The 18379-nt window shown below is 60.7% G+C and overlaps 1 protein-coding gene across 1 annotated transcript; it reads left to right on the plus strand.

The window, feature by feature from the left end:
* The first annotated feature begins 10935 nt into the window (after positions 1-10935).
* DBNDD2 (dysbindin domain containing 2) lies at positions 10936-18039 on the plus strand. The gene is made up of 4 exons (XM_052789206.1): positions 10936-11103; positions 15874-16029; positions 16501-16644; positions 17448-18039. The coding sequence occupies exons 1-4, from the start codon at positions 11061-11063 to the stop codon at positions 17654-17656; spliced, it is 552 nt and encodes a 183-aa protein (XP_052645166.1). The 5' UTR covers positions 10936-11060; the 3' UTR covers positions 17657-18039.
* The last annotated feature ends 340 nt before the right edge of the window (positions 18040-18379 follow it).

Raw genomic sequence — 18379 nt, forward strand, 5'->3', positions numbered from 1 at the left:
GACCATCCTGCGCTTCACGCCCTTCAGCAGCTTGGGAAGGGGCAACGTCCTCCAGATCTGCAGGAGCAGAGAGGGCAGAGGTGAGCGGCCCTGCTCCCTGCTCCCTGCCCCGTGGGGCCCCGGGCACAGACCCCGGCCCCGCCAGGCGCAGACCCCGGCCCCGTGCCTGCCTCGGCACCCAGAAGCTCCTTACTCTGCGCAGGCGGCTTTTCGGCTCCATGCCGCTCCACGGGCAGGGCTGAGCTCCCTTGGCTCCAGCCTGGAAAGGGGCAGAGGAGGCACCGGCTCAGGCTCTGGGCAGGACCTGGCTGCTCCCGGCGAGCATCTCTCCCTCCAGCAGGAGCCCAGGGCGCTCGGGGTTCCCCTGCTGACACGTCCCCCCAGGCAGGGATGCTCGATGATTTCAGCAGGGGATGAGCAGCCCAGAAGGACTTCTCCCAGCCCTTGGCCTTGCAGGGATGGGTGGCAAGGGCAAGCCAAGCTCCCGGCCCCCCCGAACTCCCCACAGCGGGGTCCCCAGCCCACGCCACCCCCCGCAGTGCCTGCTCCAGCCTGCCCGGGCAGTGCGGGGCTGCCCGCCTCCGTGGAGCGGGGCTGTACCTCCAGCAGCACAAGCGTCCTCTTCCTCCAGGCCTTCACCACGCCACCGAGATGGCAGCACCAAGATGGGGAGCGAGGCGCTGGGAGAGGCGGGAAGGGCTGACTCATGACTCCGGGGCACCAGGAGCACAGGAGAAGGGCTGGGCTGGGAGCAGGGCAGAAGGGCTGCGTCGGGAGCAGGGGAGAAGAAGGTCGTCTGCCTTGTGCTCGTCGCTGGGTGCTGGCACTTGCAGCTGGAACACGGGCCGTGCCATCACACCTCTGTGACACGGGAGCTCCGGTGCCGGCTGTGCAGCGGGGGACTGGGGACAAGCCCTTGAGGGGCTGCAGCCTCACGGGGAACGTCGGGGAGTTCTTGTCTTGCCCCTCGAGACAAACGAAGCACGCTCTTGCGCTTCGATGGAAACTAAAACGAAGGAACGCCGCGCTGGGCAGAGTCCTGCTGCCGCCAGCGGTTCTCCAAGGAGTCTGCAGAGATGCGTCACGAGGAGATCCCTCGTAGCCACTTGCCCCAGCACCCAGCCCCGAGCAGTTGCACGGGGCACCTCAGCCCGGCTGGGGGTCCATCCCCCAGCCCAGCTCCGCTGCCCAAAGGCGGCCCCTGAGCGCTCCCATCACGGCACGGCTGCAGGACAACGCCGTGGCTGCTTCTGCTCTCCTCCCCAAGGGCAACCCCATTCCCTCGCAGGGAGTCCTGCTGGTCCTGGCATCCCTGCCGCCAGCCAGCTCAAGCCCTTTGTCACGACCCAGGCTGGACAGACCAGGGAGTCAGTCGTGTTTAGTTCAAAATTCCCTCGGGCTAAACACCAAACGATCAGTTAAAGATTTTATTCATGACAGAAGCAAACTGAACTGGGGAGTCGTGGCGGTCGGTGGCAAGGTTTCTCACAACAGGAATTGGCACAAGACTACTTCTGTAAAGCGGGTAACCCAGGGTAACCACGCACGTCAATTCCGGGAATAAGGAGATCCCTCCCGTTGAGCCACGAGGTTCAGAGCAGACCCCCTTGCTTTCTAGACTCCTCCTCAGCGAAGGGCCCAGGGGCGGCTGGATCCACTCTGAGTCTCAGACTTGGTCAACGGTTTATGTCTTGAAACGGATGAGGTGTAGGGATTGTGGAGAAGGAAAAGGGAAGAGAGAAGAAGACAGAGAGACGGAGCAAGGAAGAGAGAGCGATTTCACCGGCCCTGGCTCCAGCGTCGGTTCAGCCAGCCGAGGGGTCCAGTCAGCCGAGGGGTCCAGCTCCAGTGGGCTTGCGCGACCGGGGCTTTAGTTTGCGTCCTTTGATCATCCTTGCCCCTCCTTCGGGCGGGCACCCGAACTCGTCAGGCTAAGGAGCAGTTTGTGAGCCTTTGGCCTTGGGGGTCCTTTGTGGAGTAACTTCTCCCTCCCTGCAGACGTGGCCACTGTTTGATCTTTGTATCAGAAGAGCTTATCAGAACAGGGAGCTGGGCACCCTCCAGCACCAGCACGCCCTCCCCGTCCTGTCTGAGCTGCTGGTGTCTGAGTTGATGGGTTATCCACCTTGGTTCCTTGCTCTGCAGGGTTTGTCTTTAAGCTGAACTTGCCCCACCACAATGTTTGAGACGTTAACTCTTTCAGTCTCTCCCACCCTTCTGCAGCTGCACCATCTTGTCCTCCACGCCAGGTCATTCATTCCTCGCCCACAAATGCCCACCGCTGAGATTCAGTTGCGATCCGAATTGCCCCTTCAGGGATCAGCCTGGGAGGGTGACGCAGCTCGAGGCTCAGCTGGGAGTGGGGTTCCCCCTCCGGAGCCCAGCACCCAGCCCTGCAGTCCCGAGGGGGCAGCTCTGGCTTCCCCTTCTCCCGAGCTCCCGGCACCCCCCTGTGCCTGGCCGGGCCCAGGGAGGGGGGCAGGGGGCAGCCCAGGACACCGGGGTGGGCAGAGGGGACCTGCCAGCCCACCATCCGCTCCCCACCAGCTCATCTTGACGGCAGCGCAGCTGGACCCAGCAGGTCTCACCTGCAGACGGGCCGGGGCGTAGGGCCAGCTCCATGGGTTGCGGACCGTCTCCTTGGCTCTTTCGTCGTCCCACGAGCAGCCCGCGAGCCCCCTTGAGCGCTGCCGATGTCCTCCGGCATGGCGTCCCGGTTTCGGCTGGGAGAGAGTTCTCTTCCTAGTCGCTGGTATAGCGCTATGCTTTGGATTTAGGACGAGAAGAACGTTGATAACGCGCTGATGTTTTCAGCTGTTGCTAAGTAGTGTTTCGACCAAGTCAAGGGCTTTTCAGCTTCCCGCGCCCAGCCGGCAGGAAGGCTGGAGGGGCACAAGGAGTTGGGAGGGGACACAGCCAGGGCAGCTGACCCCAACCGGCCAAAGGGGTATTCCATAGCACGTGATGTCGTGCCCAGTTGTATTGGTTTTGTGTGGCAAGGTTTTGGTAGCGGGTGGGGTTACAGGGGTGGCTTCTGTAAGAAGCTGCTGGAAGCTTCCCCTGTGTTCGACAGAGCCCATACCAGCCGGCTCTAAGACAGGCCCGCCGCCAGCCAAGGCCGAGCCAATCAGCGATAGTGGTAACACCTCTGTGATAACATTTTTAAGAAGGAAAAAAGTTGGGACGGCGGTATTCGGCAGCCGGAGAGAGGAGTGAGAACATGTAAGAGAAACAACCCTGCGGACACCAAGGTCAGTGAAGAAGGAGGGGGAGGAGATGCTCCAGGCGCCAGAGCAGAGATTCCCCTGCAGCCCGTGGTGAAGACCATGGTGAGGCAGGCTGTCCCCCTGCAGTCCATGGAGGTCCACGGTGGAGCAGATATCCACCTGCAGCCCGTGGAGGACCCCACGCCGGAGCAGGTGGGTTCCCGAAGGAGGCTGTGACCCCGTGGGAACCCTGCGCTGGAGCAGGCTCCTGGCAGGACCTGCGGATCTGTGGAGAGAGGAGCCCACGGAGCAGATTTCCTGGCAGGACTTGTGACCCTGTGGGGGGCCCACGCTGGAGCAGTCTGTGCCTGAAGGACTGCACACCGTGGAAAGGACCCATGCTGGAGCAGTTCGTGAAGAACTGCAGCCCGTGGGAAGGACCCACGTTGGAGAAGTTCGTGGAGGACTGTCTCCCGTGGGTGGGACCCCACGCTGGAGCAGGGGAAGAGTGTGATGAGTCCTCCCCCTGAGGAGGATGAAGCGGCAGAAAATAACGTGTGATGAACTGACCGTAAACCCCATCCCCGTCCCCCTGTGCCGCTGGGGGGGTGGTAGAGAATCCGGGAGTGAAGTTGTGCCCGGGAAGAAGGGAGGGGTGGAGGGAAGGTGTTCTGAGATTTGGTTTTATTTCTCATTACCCTACTCCGGTTGATTTGTAATAAATCAAGTTAATTTTTCCCCAAACTGAGTCTGTTTTGCCCGTGACGGTAATTGGTGAGTGATCTCTCCTATCCTTATCTCGACCCACAAGCTCTTTGTTATATTTTCTCTCCCCTGTCCAGTTGAGAAGGAGGGGGAGTGATAGAACAGCTCTGGTGGGCACCTGGCATCCAGCCAGGGTTAACCCATCACACCGGTATATAAACTGGGGGGGAGCGGGGCTGGGGGGTGGATCTCTGCTCGGGGACTAACTGGGCATCTGTTGGCGAGTGGTGAGCAATTGCGTCGTGCGTCGCTTTTTTTGTAGAGTCCAATTCTTTTATTAGTAGTAGTGTCACGTTATTGTTGTTAATAGTATCATTATTGTTGTGAGAGACCGAAGGAGTTAACGCCTCAAACGTGGTGGTGGGGCAAGTTCTGCTCTAAGGACTAACTCTGCACAGCAGCAAACCCCGCCTAGCAAGGAACCGAAAGGAACAGGAAAACACACCTGGTTAATTCGTGGCTCAGAGGCTGGTGCCGTCGGTGGAATTTGAGCTTTTTTGATCGTGGGGAGGTTTACACGGCACCGGGCTTGCTAGCGACAGGTGGTATCCAGCTAGCCCAAAGGGGTAAGAGAATCCTCGCTCGGGAGACGCAGGGGCTCATAGAGAGGGCTTTAAACTAGGTTTGAAGGGGGTAAGGGATAAAACAAGGTGCACCAGAGATGAGCCTGGGGGCAGCGTGCCGATGTTAGGGGTGGATTCGATAGGCCGGCTCAAATGCACCTATGCCAACGCACGCAGCATGGGCAATAAACAGGAGGAGCTGGAAGCCATCGTGCAGCTGGAGAGATATGACTTAGTGGCCATCGCGGAAACATGGTGGGACGGCTCCCGTGACTGGAGTGCTGCAATGGATGGCTCCAAGCTCTTCAGAAGGGATAGGCAAGGTAGAAGAGGTGGTGGGGTGGCTTTCTATGTTAGGGAATGGAGTTTGGACTGTACAGAGCTACACGATCGTGACGACAAGGTGGAGTGCTTCTGGGTGAGGATGAGAGGGAAGCCCCATCAGGCAGATCTTGTGCTGGGAGTCTGTTATAGACCGCCCGACCAGGTTGAAGAGACGGATGAATCGTTCTACAAGCGGCTGGCAGTAGTCTCAGAATTGCGTGCCCTTGTTCCCTTCTCCCGAGCTCCCGGCACCCCCCTGTCTCTGGGCATCTCTCCTCGCCTTTTTGCTGAGGCTGAGTGCTCACTGCCAGCCATGCTTCCCCCCAGTCTGGCAGCCTATCCTACGTCATTGTGTCGGTGTGCTTCCCCGCCACCATCCCCTTCTCAATGTACCGAGATGACTGTGAGCAGCGCTTTGCCAAGACGGGGAAGGTGTTTTCACACAGCAGTGTTTAACCACAAAACAGAGGCAGAGCATGTGCCTTAAATGTCAGGGGCTGGAGGAGGCGGTTTTGGCTCTGCTCCTCCTCCCACCTCCCCCGTGGGTGAGCAGGGCCCAGGGGGGTCTCAGGACCCCAGGCTGCCAGGACTGCTGCAGGGCCAAGGCCATGGCAGGATGCCCAGCACTCGAGTGGCACTGGCTCCATGGGCAATTTCCCAGTGCCACCCTCTTCCTCGCCGGGTCCCTACATGGTAGTGCTGGTGGGGTCACCCCGGTGAGGACTGCCGCCCACCGGTCCCTCTGTCCCCATTCACCTCCGACCTCAGACCCTCTTCCGACCCTGCAGGCTCGGGTTTCCCGGGGGACGGGGGGCTGCAGCGCGGCAGCGGGGAGATCGGGAACACGTGTGCGAGCAGCCTCCCACGCCGCCCTGCGGGGTGACCTTTTCTGCCGGTGCTCAGTGCCTGCAGCACAGCGCAGGAGACAGGGCGAGCTTCCACACCCTCTGGCTCAGCCCGGCGAGGAGGTAAGGGCTGCACCATCCCCTTGCCCAGGCGGGAAGTGTCCGGCCATGCTGGTGAGGGGCTCCAGGTGTGGGGCAGGGTGCAGGGAGCACATGGCTTGGCTGCTTGCTCACAGAGTTGGGAGGCGATGGGGTGTCCATCCTCTGTGGGAGGGAATAATGGGCGTTTGGGGAAAGCCCAGAGCTCAGCAGGACTGTTCCAGGGGTGAGCAGGAGGGAGAGGCAATGCCGCTACCTCTGCAGCAGGCTTGGCTGCGTGGCTTTGCACCCATTTGAGTGCCCAGGGTGGCCATCCCTGCTCCAGGCTTTGCCAGGGCCAGGCACACGGAGCTCCCGTCCCACAGGGAAGGGGTGTCCTGCCTTCAGAGACACCCACAGACAAGCAGGGAGTTCGCAGACCCTGTTCAAGGGCTGATTCTGCACACCCAGTATGGTGCTGCAGAGCAGGGCCATGGCACAGCCCTGCTTGGGGCTGGCTCACACTGCCTTTCCGTTAAAGCCAACGGAGTTTTAAAGCTGATGGGGGAAAAAAGTCATGGCAGAAAAGAGCATCCTGCATGACAGGGCTCTGGCACTAACCCTCGATGCATTTGTAGCGCTTGTGGAAGTAAAAAGAGCTGGTGGGATTTCCCTGGTGTGGGGAGCATCCATAGGGCAGCCAGGGCCAGGACCTCATTGAGAAGAGACGGGAGGCAAAACCCGCAGGGGTGGTGGGAACTGCAGCCAAAGCTCAGAAAGCCAGATGGGTAACACAGCACCTGGCAAACCTCTGCAACAGCCAGGGCCAACCTGCGACACCATGGCTTCACCCCCCCCCCCACAGCTGGAGGAGCAGCCTCAGCCGCTCCTCTCCTCTCCTCTCCTCTCCTCTCCTCTCCTCTCCTCTCCTCTCCTCTCCTCTCCTCTCCTCTCCTCTCCTCTCCTCTCCTCTCCTCTCCTCTCCTCTCCTCTCCTCTCCTCTCCTCTCCTCTGTCCCCTCCTTGCTGTACCCCTGTACAAGGGGTTTCAACCCCTTGTCCTTGCATTCGTTCTGCCTCCTGTGCCCTGCTTGGCAGCCAGGGTTCCCCCCCCAAGCCCCTCAGAGCCCTCCAGCCCCGCACCTCAGCCTTCAGCTGGCGCTGCCCCTCTGCAGCCACGTCCCAGGGCTGCTTCCCTGCACGGGAAGGGCGAGGAGAAGCCACATGCCAACACAAGGGACGTCCCCACGGTGCCCACACCCGTCCCTACCCACCTTTCTGCCTCCATCCTGCTGTCTCCCACGGGACCATCCTACGCATTGGTCTATTCCCAGCCGCTCTGCCCCGCGGTCGCGTACTGGCAGCGTCAAGCCCCATCCCGTGCTGGTGGGCTCTGGTCCCTGCTGCTGCCGACGGTGAGCACGGCCTTCGCGCTGCCCCATTTCCAGCGGGGCTCCCTGACGGTGCTGCCCGGGGGCCAGCAGAAGAGGGTGGAAGAGCTGCAGGCAGAGGATTTCCTGGGGTGCACAGCAAGTATGGATCTGCGCCTCAGCCCCTGTCTGGTGCAGGGCATCTGGAAGAGCCCACACGCTGGCTTCACCTGCCTGCAGGTCTACCTCGGGGACCAGGACAGGCAGGTGCGTAAGGTATTGTCCTACAGAGAGAAGGGAACACTAGGGAAGCCGGGGACCCCCTGCTCACCCTGCCCAAACACGCAGGGTACGTGGCAGTCACCAACACAAACAACCATCCTTTGCAGTCCTGCAGCTCTTGTTACCCAAATCAACTCCATGGGCTCTGCAAATGTTATTGTAGGGCGGGACTGGCCAGCCCTGAGTGGCTCCTGGCTTCCTGATGGCTGGATCAGTACCATTTCTCAAGGCCAGGCTGGCCCTGTGCCTTCAGTGGAGGGGGTCAATGGTCAGGGAGGGCCGGAGCAGGTGAACCCCAGCTCTGCCACTGGTGTGCTGCATGGCCTTGATCACCTCTTTTGATGCAGGAGGATAAAAAGGAGCTGTGGGACCCAGTGAGGCTGGTGGGTTTACTGGGGGCAAACACACCACAGCTGAGCGTGGCTGCTGGCACAGCTGGGAAGGAGACAGCCTGCCCAAACTGCAGGGCAAGCAGGCGAGAGCGGACGGCCGGGGGGGGGGGCTGCCCCTGCTCCAGCCTGATGTGGGACCTCTCCTTGCTCTGCTCAGGTGTCTGCTGAGGTGCTCCAGGAACACCCCTTCTTCACCCTGGGCCGGGGCTGGGTGTCCTGCTGCCCGCACACGACCTTCCAGCTCTACCAGCTCCCGTGCCAGCAGTTGGCCATCGGGGATGTCTGCATAGTGTGGAGCCCGAGGACGTGGGGACATGACATCCCTGGGGCTTGGCAGGAGCCTCCCCCAGCACCACACAGGGACCGCTAGCACCGGGACTGGGCTCCCCTCCCTCGGGGCAGGACATGGCCAAGGAGCCAGCTCCTGGCACAGAGCGGTGCTGCGAACCCCAGCCGGGCAGCTCCTTAGCACAGCCCGGCTCACCCTGCCTCGCCTCCTCGGCCCTGCGGAGATGCTCGTTTCTCAGCAGCCACATTCCTTTGAGGGTGTTTATGGCTTTTCTGTCTCCCCACTGTCCCAAGCTAAAATCGCCCCTTTTAAGGGAGCCGCAGGACCACGGGTTGCTGGAGCCTTGCCGGCTGCAGGCTGCTCCCTTGCAATGTATCGCCTCATTTACTGGGAAAGCAGCCTTGCCTTGTGTTTCTCTTGACTCCACAGTTTACTGATCGAGTCAAGCTGCAGCTCACTCCCAGCCCCATCCACGCACGCCTTCTAGAGAATAAGATCTATTTTCACCAGCAATGATTCACCTGCCTGGCACTGGTTCACCTTTCCCTTAGCAGCTGACTCCTTCCCAGCTCCATCCCTGCCCCGCAGCTCTCTGACTCACCTCCTAAACCTCTAATAGAGGGGAGAAACCTGAGCGGGAAGGGCAGGAGGAACAAGTCATGTTACATTTTCTCCTGGTGACGGGTGCACTTTGATGCTGGCTCCCCTGGGGACTTTTGGCAGGACCTGAACTCTGTGTGGTGGAGAAAAGAGGCATCATTCCTACCTGGGCTTGTGACCTGGATCTCCAGGGAACAACTCTGAAGGACCTGGGCATTTGCGGTTAGGGTGAGGGCTGTTGACACAAGACGGTTCCATCAGCTTGTGCTGGAGGCATAAGGGAGGCAGGGATGCTGCGGCGGCTGAGGCAGACCCTGCAGGTATATGGCAAGGCTTATTCTTAGGGCTCCCTACCAGAAGTGGAGACTCTCCACCGACTTCAGTGTCACCTCTGTCCCCTCTCACCTTTTGGCCAGGGGCAGGCGTGCTTGGCCACGAGCAAAAAAAATCATTATGTGGAGCTGGCTTGCCTGCGTTAGTCTAATTGAAATAAAATGTGTGCCCCGCTGAGTGGCACGGCTTGTGCTGAAGAGCTGGGATGAGTCAGGCTCCATGCTGATGATATCACTGCTTTTCCAACCCCCTCCCAGCGAGGCAGGACGGAGGGGCCACAGCAGTGGGGGGCCTGGGTGCGTGTCACTCTGCTCAGGCAGCACCCACATGTGCCATCCTCACAGCGGGGACTTGGGCTGCAGTGAGCCCTAAGGAACTCGGGGTGCTCGGGGCAACTCATGTACACAGAAACAGTCTCCACGCCTCTCAGTAGTAACTGGTGCCAATCGACACAGACATGTCACATAGCAGAGACCTGAGCTAATTCCCCAGCCCTGCCTCCTCGCCTCCCTGCTAGCAGGGCAGGGCAGGGGGTCAGCAGGGATGGTGGTGAATGGCTGATGCTGCCCAGATGCCATGCCAGACCACACAGAGCTGCGAGCAAGCCAGAATCGGCAGGTACCCAGCAGAGATTTGCTCCTGTGGCTCCTTGGAGAACATAAGCCCCGCAGTCTTGCTACACCAGCCTGCCCCCCCCGCCCCTCCAGGGCCAAGCCACAGTGCTGGCATCCCACAGTCAGGTGGAAACCATCAGGCAGGACTGAGGGTGCTTTTTGGATACGGATAAACATTCACGTGGACAAAGTTCATGCCTCGTAACCACCATGTGAGCTGAAGCCAGCAGCTACAGGCAAAGTGCACAGGATGTGGGCACTGGGTCCCCAGCACAAAGCCAGTTTTTGGCAGCAGGAGCTCCCAGGAGGCATGGGGGGGACAGCAAAGCAACAGTAGCCAAAACAGAGCTGGGACACAAACAATACCCAGTTATCTTTAGTCACCCAGACAGTGAGAGAAACACAGTAAGAACGGGGCAGGCGGGACGCGCCACAGACACTGGAAACTCCCTCTCAGCCAGAGAAAAGGGCAGAGTGGATGCCCCCCCTTCCCGGCTTGGCAGTGACCAGGCTGCAGGCAGAGCTGGCGCTGGGCACGGCGAGGCACTGACTCACCCTGCTGAGATAGAGGAAGGAGGCGGGCAGCCAAGTCCGCTTCTCTGCCAAGGAGCAGCCCTGATGTGCAGGGCTGAACGTGGGAGAAAACACTCCAGAGCGGGATCTGCTGGGGAATGAGGGTCTCAGAAGGCCAGGGGTGAGCTGGGGAGGGAGCCCACGGCCCATCCACGCAGCGTGCTGTCATGATCGTGTGCGCGGGGCATTTAGAGAAGAAAAGCAAAAAAACCAAAAAGCAAGCATGAATGGTAACTCTGCTCCTTGCCCAGGCACAGAGACCCCCGCCTCCAGCCCTGCCCACCGCCACCCGTGGCAGAGCTCCTGCCGGAGCAGAGCACCTGCAGCCAGGCACTGCGGGGCACAGGGCTCTGCCTGGGGCGGCCCTGGATGGCGGGGGGGACCCTCTGCAGGGACGCTCCTTGGGGACCAGGGACCCTGCATGGGGACTCTCTATGTGTCCCGGGGACTCTCTATGTGTCCCGGGGACGCAGAGACGCTCCCTGAGGACCGGGTACCGTGCACGGGGACCCTGCAGGGGGACCCTCCGCAAGGACCCTCCCTGGGGACCGGAGACCCCCTCCCCAGGACTCCCGCGGCCCGGCCCCCCCCAGCAGCGGCGAGCAGCCGTGGGGCCGGGACCCCGGCAGGGGCAGCGGCCGGCAGGCGCCGCCGCGATGCCGCGGGGCTGGGCGCGCTGGCACCGCCCCGCGCAGCGCCGAGCACCGCCCCGCAGCGCGCAGCATGGGCGAACGGCGGCCGGCGGCGGCGGGGGGGGCGGCCGCCCCGCGCTGAGCCCGGCCGCCCCGACCCCATCCCGACCCCGGTCGCAGCAGCCGCTCCGCCGCATGTCCGGGCCCGGGGCGCAGAGCCGCAGCCGGCGGCTGCCCGGTAAGAGCCGGCCGCGGGGTGCGCTTGGCGAGAGGGGAGCGGGGCACCGGCACCGGGCGGGCGGGCGGGCAGGGCTCGGGCTGCCCGCATCCCTCCTCCCCCGCAACACCCACCCGATGCCCCTTGCAAAGCAGCCATGCCCCCCCGCTTCCACCCCGGAGCTCCCGCTGCAACAACCTGCTACGCCGGCACCGCTCCCGGGCTGCTTTGGGCAGGGGCTGCCCGGGAAGCTCCGTGCCTGGGATAGGGAGGCTCGGGGCCGGGGCCGGGGCCGGGGCCGGGGGGGACACCTGCCTGGGAAGCGGCTTAGCTCGGGGACCTGTTGAGCCACGGGCTCGCTGCGGAGTGGCACCGGTAGCCCTCGGAGCCCCGAGACCCCCGGGAGGAGCGGATCGCCCTGCACCCTCCGGGTTTAGGGGAAGAGGAGGCTGAGCAGAGCAAACACATCAGGGAGCGTGGCAGGGTGAGCGGCAGCCGGGGTGACCGGGGGCTTGCAAGGGGACAGCCTGCCACGGATCCGCGCCCGGGGCTTGGACGCCGTGCCTCGGGCACCGCGCTGCGCTCCTGGCTTTCTTGTCCTCACGCTTCTTCCTGCACGAACCGAAGCAGGGCCCTGTAAATAGCAGGGTCTTATGACACAGCCTCTGCTGGGGAAGGAGCTCTGGGCGGCAGGGATATTTTTAGAGCCGAGACGCAAGGGATTTGGAGATTGCTCGGAGGAGTGCAGGCAATGAAACCGCAGCACAGACAGGGGTTACAAGGTGCCATGTCCTCCCTCTCTAGTTCCATCCCCCCGCTTTTCCCAGCAAGCGGCTCTGCCAAAACCACTGCCGCCCTCGCACTAGCCTGGTGCATTTCCTCTCACCGGGGCTACGGTCATTTTTTGCTGTGCTGCAACACGAGGTCAGATGTACCAATCGAGAAAAGACTGTGCAGGGAATTAACACTCAGGCAGCCGGCGTGTCCAGGCATCCCGTCTCCGTATGGCCTGCCCCTGCACGATTCTCCGGAGCGTTCCCAGCTCTCCACACCAGCTGCTTCTCCCAAGGCTAAAGGAGCAGAAAGCCCTCAGGATTTACCGTTGTCCCGCAGCAGTTTTACTGGGGCAGGGTGATAGGGAAAGGCTTGCGATCTCTGCAGAGCCTCCTGGAAGATGCTGTGGCAGCTGAGGAGCTGCACCTTCCCCCCACCCGATCTCCTCGCAGCACTGCTCGCAGGGACCGGGAGCACAAGCTGCAGTCCAGCAAGCCGGGCAGTGGTGGAGTGCCCCAAGCCTCTCTGGAGAAGCAGGGTCAGGGGATCGGGCTCTGGGAAAGTGCAGGGAGGAAGGCAAAATCTGGCTGGGCCAGCGTGCCCCAGCTCCTTCATTCACCAGGGAACTGGCCCATGCTTGGAACAACACCTCGCTTAAACTCTGCTCACCTCCACATCAGACCCTGTGCCTTTCCACAGCCCAGATTATTTTTCAGGGCCTTCTTTAAGTCCCTCAAAATCTCTGCAAGGTATTGCAGAGCCGTGGCCTCAAGAAAAGGCCATCCCCATCCTCCCTTGGCCTTGTGCCTCCACTAACAAGCCTTCTCCCACCCTCAAATACACCCCTCCTATTCACCAGCACAGAGCAGGGGTTGTACCGGCATCCCACAGGCCAAGGAGGAATGAAAAACGCATCCGCTCCCAGCAGAAACGCAGCCAGAGAATTGAACTGTGCTCCGCTCCCGGCGCGGACGTTGGGTCGGAGAACACCCTAAGCTGGTGCTCCCAGCACCCTCAACCCCTGTCTGGCCCTCCCCCATGCTAACTGCACCCCAGGAATTGCTCCTCTCCCAGCCCATTTTGGCGAGGGCGTGGACGGGAGAGCTCGCAGCGGTTTGCTTCGCAGCCAGCCCTCCCGCACCTTTCCCCACCACGGCAGTGGCCACGAGCCCACACCGTGCAAGGTGGCTCCTTGGCATGCCCTGGCAGCATCCTCGCCCACAGCCCACCCTGTGGGCAGCTGCCCAGGAGCAGGTGAGTAGGAAATCCCTGCCTGCACCTGCTAGGTGAGGAAAAGCAACCTCTGCACCAGTGTTTGGCCCCGGTTCCTCTTCAAGCCACGCTGGCTAATAAGGTGTGAGAGCCGGAAGGATTTGAAGGCAGCGGGGTGCCTGGTGCCATCACAGCCATGCTGGGCGGTTCAGCCAGTGGGGAAGAGCCTGGCTCTGAATGCTGATAAGCCTCCAGCCCCTTGGCTGAGTGGGCTGTAGTAATAACCATGACAATTGTAATAAAAGCCAGGCCACCAGCAGGTACCGACAGATCCCCCACGGTGCACAGGGGCTGCATTGTGTGTGCGAACGTGTCCCGCGGTGGGAACATGCCAGCCGGATGAGACAATCCCCACGACTGACAGCCGGGGAGCGTGACCGGCCGTCACATGGGGAAGGGCCGCGGCAGGGAATGCCGCTCTCCTTTATTTCCCTGTCGAGGGTTGCTGAGGAGCGGCTACACTAGCAGGGCTGTTCACTCCCCCCGGGCCCGGAAGAGCCCCGGGAGGGGGGGAAGGCTCCATCCCCGACTCTCACCGCGGTCACGGGTCAGGCACGGCCAAGCACAGCCCAGCTGCCGTCTCCCGCTGCCGGCATTCCTTACATAATGGGATCTCAGTGCTCGTGCCTGACTCGCCAGCGAGAGCTCGAAAACAAGTTCATAAACAGGTCCTGCTAATTTCTCCCACAAGAGAAATCCCAGCACCCACAGGAATGCTGCCACCAGCACCCGTCCTGACTCTCCCCAAGCGCCCTTACCCTGAGTATCGGTCACGTGCCAGGGAGAGATGGGCAGTGAGAACATTAATGGCACAGATCAGCCACACTCAGGGCAGCGCCCGCTAGCATTTTGGTTTATTTTGTATTTGCACTGCAAACTCTCCTCCTTACCTCCACACTGGGGTCCCTTTGGCAAGTTGCCACACGGAGAGCTGCTCTGTCACCCTGAATCTGGGAGCCAGCACAGCCTCTGCCCTGAGCCCAGCCTCCCTGCAGCTGGAGCCCGATGGGCTCTCCTCGGTGTGGTGAACTGTGGCAGTTTGCCATGGATTTGGCACAGCTGGGCTGGGTGGCAGAGCTCTGCCTGGGACAGACAGGACAAGGCTGGCTCCAGCTGCTGAAGGGAGCCAGCTCCATAATCAGTGCCCCGCTCACCCCCTCCTTGTCCCTGGCTCCATTCTCTTTTGCAGATAGCACAGGGGAGGCAGGAGGTTTTTGCCTTACCCCAGCAGCGCTGGGCTGCAGCCACTGGTCAGCCTTGCGAGGAAAGCTTCACTAGCACAGTGCGTCCACCACTGCGGCTGTTAGCCTGGGCACTGCACAGCACACCGAGCCTCTGCACCAGAGCAGGCACCCAGTGCTTAGGTCAGACATACCAAGGCAAAGGCCCCTTCAGGCAGCCAGGATTGCCACCCCAGGCATCGCAGGAAGATGCTGAGCAGCCAGAAGAGGTCCAGAGCCTCTTCCAGAAAGTGCATGGTGACTGGCCCTGAGTCACGGTGCATCCCTGCGCTGTGCTGCAGGCACCACCCAGCCTCCTGGGGCAGGCGCCCGCAGACAATGGGGTTTAGCTGAAGGATGCCCCAGAAGCGGGGTGCAGAGGAGTCCTGGAAGAGCTCTCAGGAAGATGTGACACTGATCGCCGGGACATCTCATCAGGCCCACAGCCTCTCTCCCATTTGGGTCCTATGCTGCTACATATTGCTGACAGCCAGCCCCCCCCCCCCCCCCCCCCCCCCCCCGCTGTCCTCGCCCTCGCTCCTGCCAGACAGGGTGGGGATGCTGCTCGCTCTGTTGCGGAGGGTTTGGGCAGGCAGAGGATGTTTGTTTGGTTTCCCTGGTTACTGCACTGCCTGCTCCAGTAATCACATTTTCCTCGTGCTGGCTGGGCCAAGAGCAGCAAGAGATGAAATCTGGAATGGCTGAGGTCAAACACCAGCCTGGGAACAGCTGAGGCCACAGCCTCTCTGTGCCATTTGGGTCCTTGCTGTTGTGGGTACCCAGCCTGAAAGGGAGGTACCAGGCCCAGGGATGCAGCAACAAGCTCCTTCAACAACAGCCCGAGGGCTCCCATCGCTCCCTCCCATGTGAGCCAAGGACACAGGCACTGGCACTGGACTGCGGGAGGAATTAGAAGAATGAAAATGTTTGTGCAGGCAGAAGCCAAGCTGGCTGTGCAAGCGGGGGATGCGAACGAGGGAGCCTGTGAGCGTGGGTGCGGCTGTATTTATAGCGACGGTGGTGGCAGGGGTGCGCATGTGCAGGGGTGACAGGGTTGCTGATGCCTTTTATAACTTATGCATCCCTCAGCCCAGAAAGCCTGGAGCACTAATGCCAGTTCTTGTCCCTGGGACTTTCCCCTGCTTGTTAGCATTCAGAGACAGCCCTCTGTTTTGTAGCAAGGAAACTGAAACTTGAACATGTGCAAACCGTGGCTGATCTCATAACAACACCCTTTCCCCCCTCAATAATTCAGTTCAGCAGTAGTGAACACAGCATATGAGCTCCCCACTCCTGGCTGCCCTGCATTTCAGAAGTGAGATCTGAGGCTCCAGCACAGCAAGTGCTGGTGACGCTGCCGTTCCAGTGTGTAACATCTATTCATAGTGACTAAATCAATGTGCGCTGGTAAAGCAGAGCAGAAGGGAATTGCCTACCCTCCAGCACAGCCATACCACATGAGCTGGGTAGGCTGAAGGGCTTGGACAGCCCTGCCTGGTCCGACCCTCCTCACCTTTCTCCCCAGGTGACATGGAGCAGGCACAGAGGAGCCTGGACACAGAGCAGATGCAGCAGCAGCAGCTGAAACTACGGGACCGGCAGAAGTTCTTTGAGGAGGTTTTCCAGCATGACGTGGATTTCTTCTTCCCTATGTCTCATCTGCAGATAGAGCATCGGAGACGTAAGTGCTGCGGGCACCAGCACGGGGCTGGGGGCATTTCAGGGAACAGTGACACAGGCGTTAGAGATCAGTGGGACATCCACAGTCTAAAGGCGGCCGGGGACATGCATGTCCTGCACTGAGGCAGGACCACACACGCTGCATGTGGGTGTGCTGTGGATTACTCACATCACTTAACTGAAGTCACTGCACATGGGTACCCAGGCTGGTGCCCTGCATAGTCACTGGCTTCAGGCAGGCTCCTCCAGACAGCAGTTTGGAGCAGGGACAAGGACTGCAAGGAGACAGCAGGGGCTTCCAGAGGGATGTTTTAAGGAAACACGATTTTCCTGGGGACCTCTTACCAGCAGGTAGAATTCAGTTCCCCGTGGCAAGGCTGGCCTCCCTCCTCGGGGTCCTGCCTGCACAGGGCTCACAGTGCCCTTTGCCTGGCACTAGCACTCACCTTTTCACTGACCTCTGTCTCTGCAGCCCCCTTAGGCAGCATTTCCTCCATGGAGGTGAACGTGGACATGCTGGAGCAGATGGACATGATGGACCTGTCAGACCAGGACACCGTGGACGTGTTTCTGGGCTGTGGGACAGAGGAAAGCAGTGTTGCTGGGCCCCTGCCAGGTATGTGCAGTCCCAAGCCTTTTGCGGGCCACGCTGGGAGGCCTTCCTGCCCCCAGTGCCCACACTGGCTTGTTCCTCAGCCCTGGCCACCCTGTGTGCAGATCTACATGCACCCATACAAAGACAGACACGTGGTGCTGGGGTCAGTGAGGTTGGAGGGACTTCACCCTGGGCTAGTCCATGTCAGTATCCACCTCCACAGCCCAGAGGTGCAGACCCCTGTAAATACCTTATGCTGCAGAAGACAGGAGAGCCCAGGCACTTTCCAGAGTCCGTGGGGCAAATCCTCTTGTCCTGAAGCTCCTCTGGAGTGGCCAGTGTCTTGTCACGATTTCCCAGGTCCCCACTGCGCTGCAGAGCTCACTGTGCTGAGCGGGAAGGCTGCAGGACCCCTCCACCTCCCAGCCAGACCCCAGAGAGCTGGCCTTGGGTCCTGCAGGGAAAGCCCGGAGCGCCAGCACCTTCCTCCCCATCCACACACGCTGTAGTGATTCACCGAGGCCAAGCCAAATGTCTCCTTGCCTGCTACAGCCAATGGCCTCACATAGCATGGCTCCAAGCCATGTTCCACGCAAGATGGAAAAGGCTCCACTGACAAAAACGGGGAAGGAATGTGCGGCATTGCCCAGAGCCAAGCCGGGGATGTGAGGTAGGGAACAGCCACAGCAGCCGCGTGGGGAGCAGCCAGGAAAGCGCAGCCTGCCAAGGAATAGGACATGTGTGTTGGAGGGGCTATCCATGAAGCTTAGGCAGCAGTAAACCTCCAGAAGCCTTTTTCTTTCTCTTACCGCTCTCTCTTCCAGGAGCAGATACCCACCAGCGCCCAGAGGAAATCACCCTGCAAGTGCCCAATGCAGCCGAGAGCAAGTCACGCATTTCCTCCACGTCTTCTGTCTCCACGGATCTGAATAGCCTGGACACCAGTGAGGAGGGGGCCGAGACCCCCGTGGTGCAGTCAGATGAGGAGGACCTGCAGGAGGACAGTGCCAAAGAGCAGGTGGCAAGAAGCTAGCAGCCAGCTCAGCCCTGCTCCCAGCCTCCTCCATACAGACCTGCCAGCCCAGAGGAAGCAAAGGTGCTGGCACTCAGTAAACCCCATCCTGGACTGCTGCCCTGCAGGAGGGGAGAGGTGGTTTTCCCCTCCTCTCCCTCCACAGGTTCTACTGGCAGCCAAAGGAAAAGGAAGGGGGTATTGTAGGCTCCCAAAATTAACTCTTCAGGCTTTGCTGCTAACACTCCCTGCTTCATTCCCCAAAATGCTCAGCATCCCACAGCCCCACCATTCCCAGAAAGCCATCCCTTGGGATCCCAGTTCCCCCGTCCTACTGACAAAGGTCCTGTCCAGACAAGCATTTAATGATGGCATACAAAGAAATAACACTCCAGTCTAAACAAGCAGTGGGTGTGTGTGTTATTGGGAGAAAACAGCACTGGGGGTGAGGGTTAGGTGGGGATTGCAGGAGGGGGAGTGGTGTAAAGCCCATGTGCTAAGGGTGCAAACAAAGCCTCCTGTTGCACAGCCCACCTCCAGTGCAGGGATGGTTCCTGCACCCAGGGTGGGGGCAGACAGCACAGACCTCGGCAGAGAAGGGTGGCTGTTAGCGGAGCAGATCACCATACTGAGCAACTTGGGTGCTGCCTCCAGGAGGGACAGAGCCAGCAGCTGCAGTACAGGCACAGCTGACCTAAGCAGAGCTGCTGGTGACCTGTAAGACCATGAGTACACTGAGGGATT

Source organism: Harpia harpyja, chromosome 1 (genome assembly GCF_026419915.1).
Source record: "Harpia harpyja isolate bHarHar1 chromosome 1, bHarHar1 primary haplotype, whole genome shotgun sequence".
In the NCBI taxonomy this organism is placed as follows: Eukaryota; Metazoa; Chordata; class Aves; order Accipitriformes; family Accipitridae; genus Harpia; species Harpia harpyja.

Coding starts and splice junctions, on each gene's coding strand:
- DBNDD2 (XM_052789206.1), top strand. CDS start 11,061: ATGTCCGGGCCCGGGGCGCAGAGCCGCAGCCGGCGGCTGCCCG. Junction 11,104..15,873: donor CCGCAGCCGGCGGCTGCCCG/GTAAGAGCCGGC, acceptor CTTTCTCCCCAG/GTGACATGGAGCAGGCACAG. Junction 16,030..16,500: donor GCAGATAGAGCATCGGAGAC/GTAAGTGCTGCG, acceptor CTGTCTCTGCAG/CCCCCTTAGGCAGCATTTCC.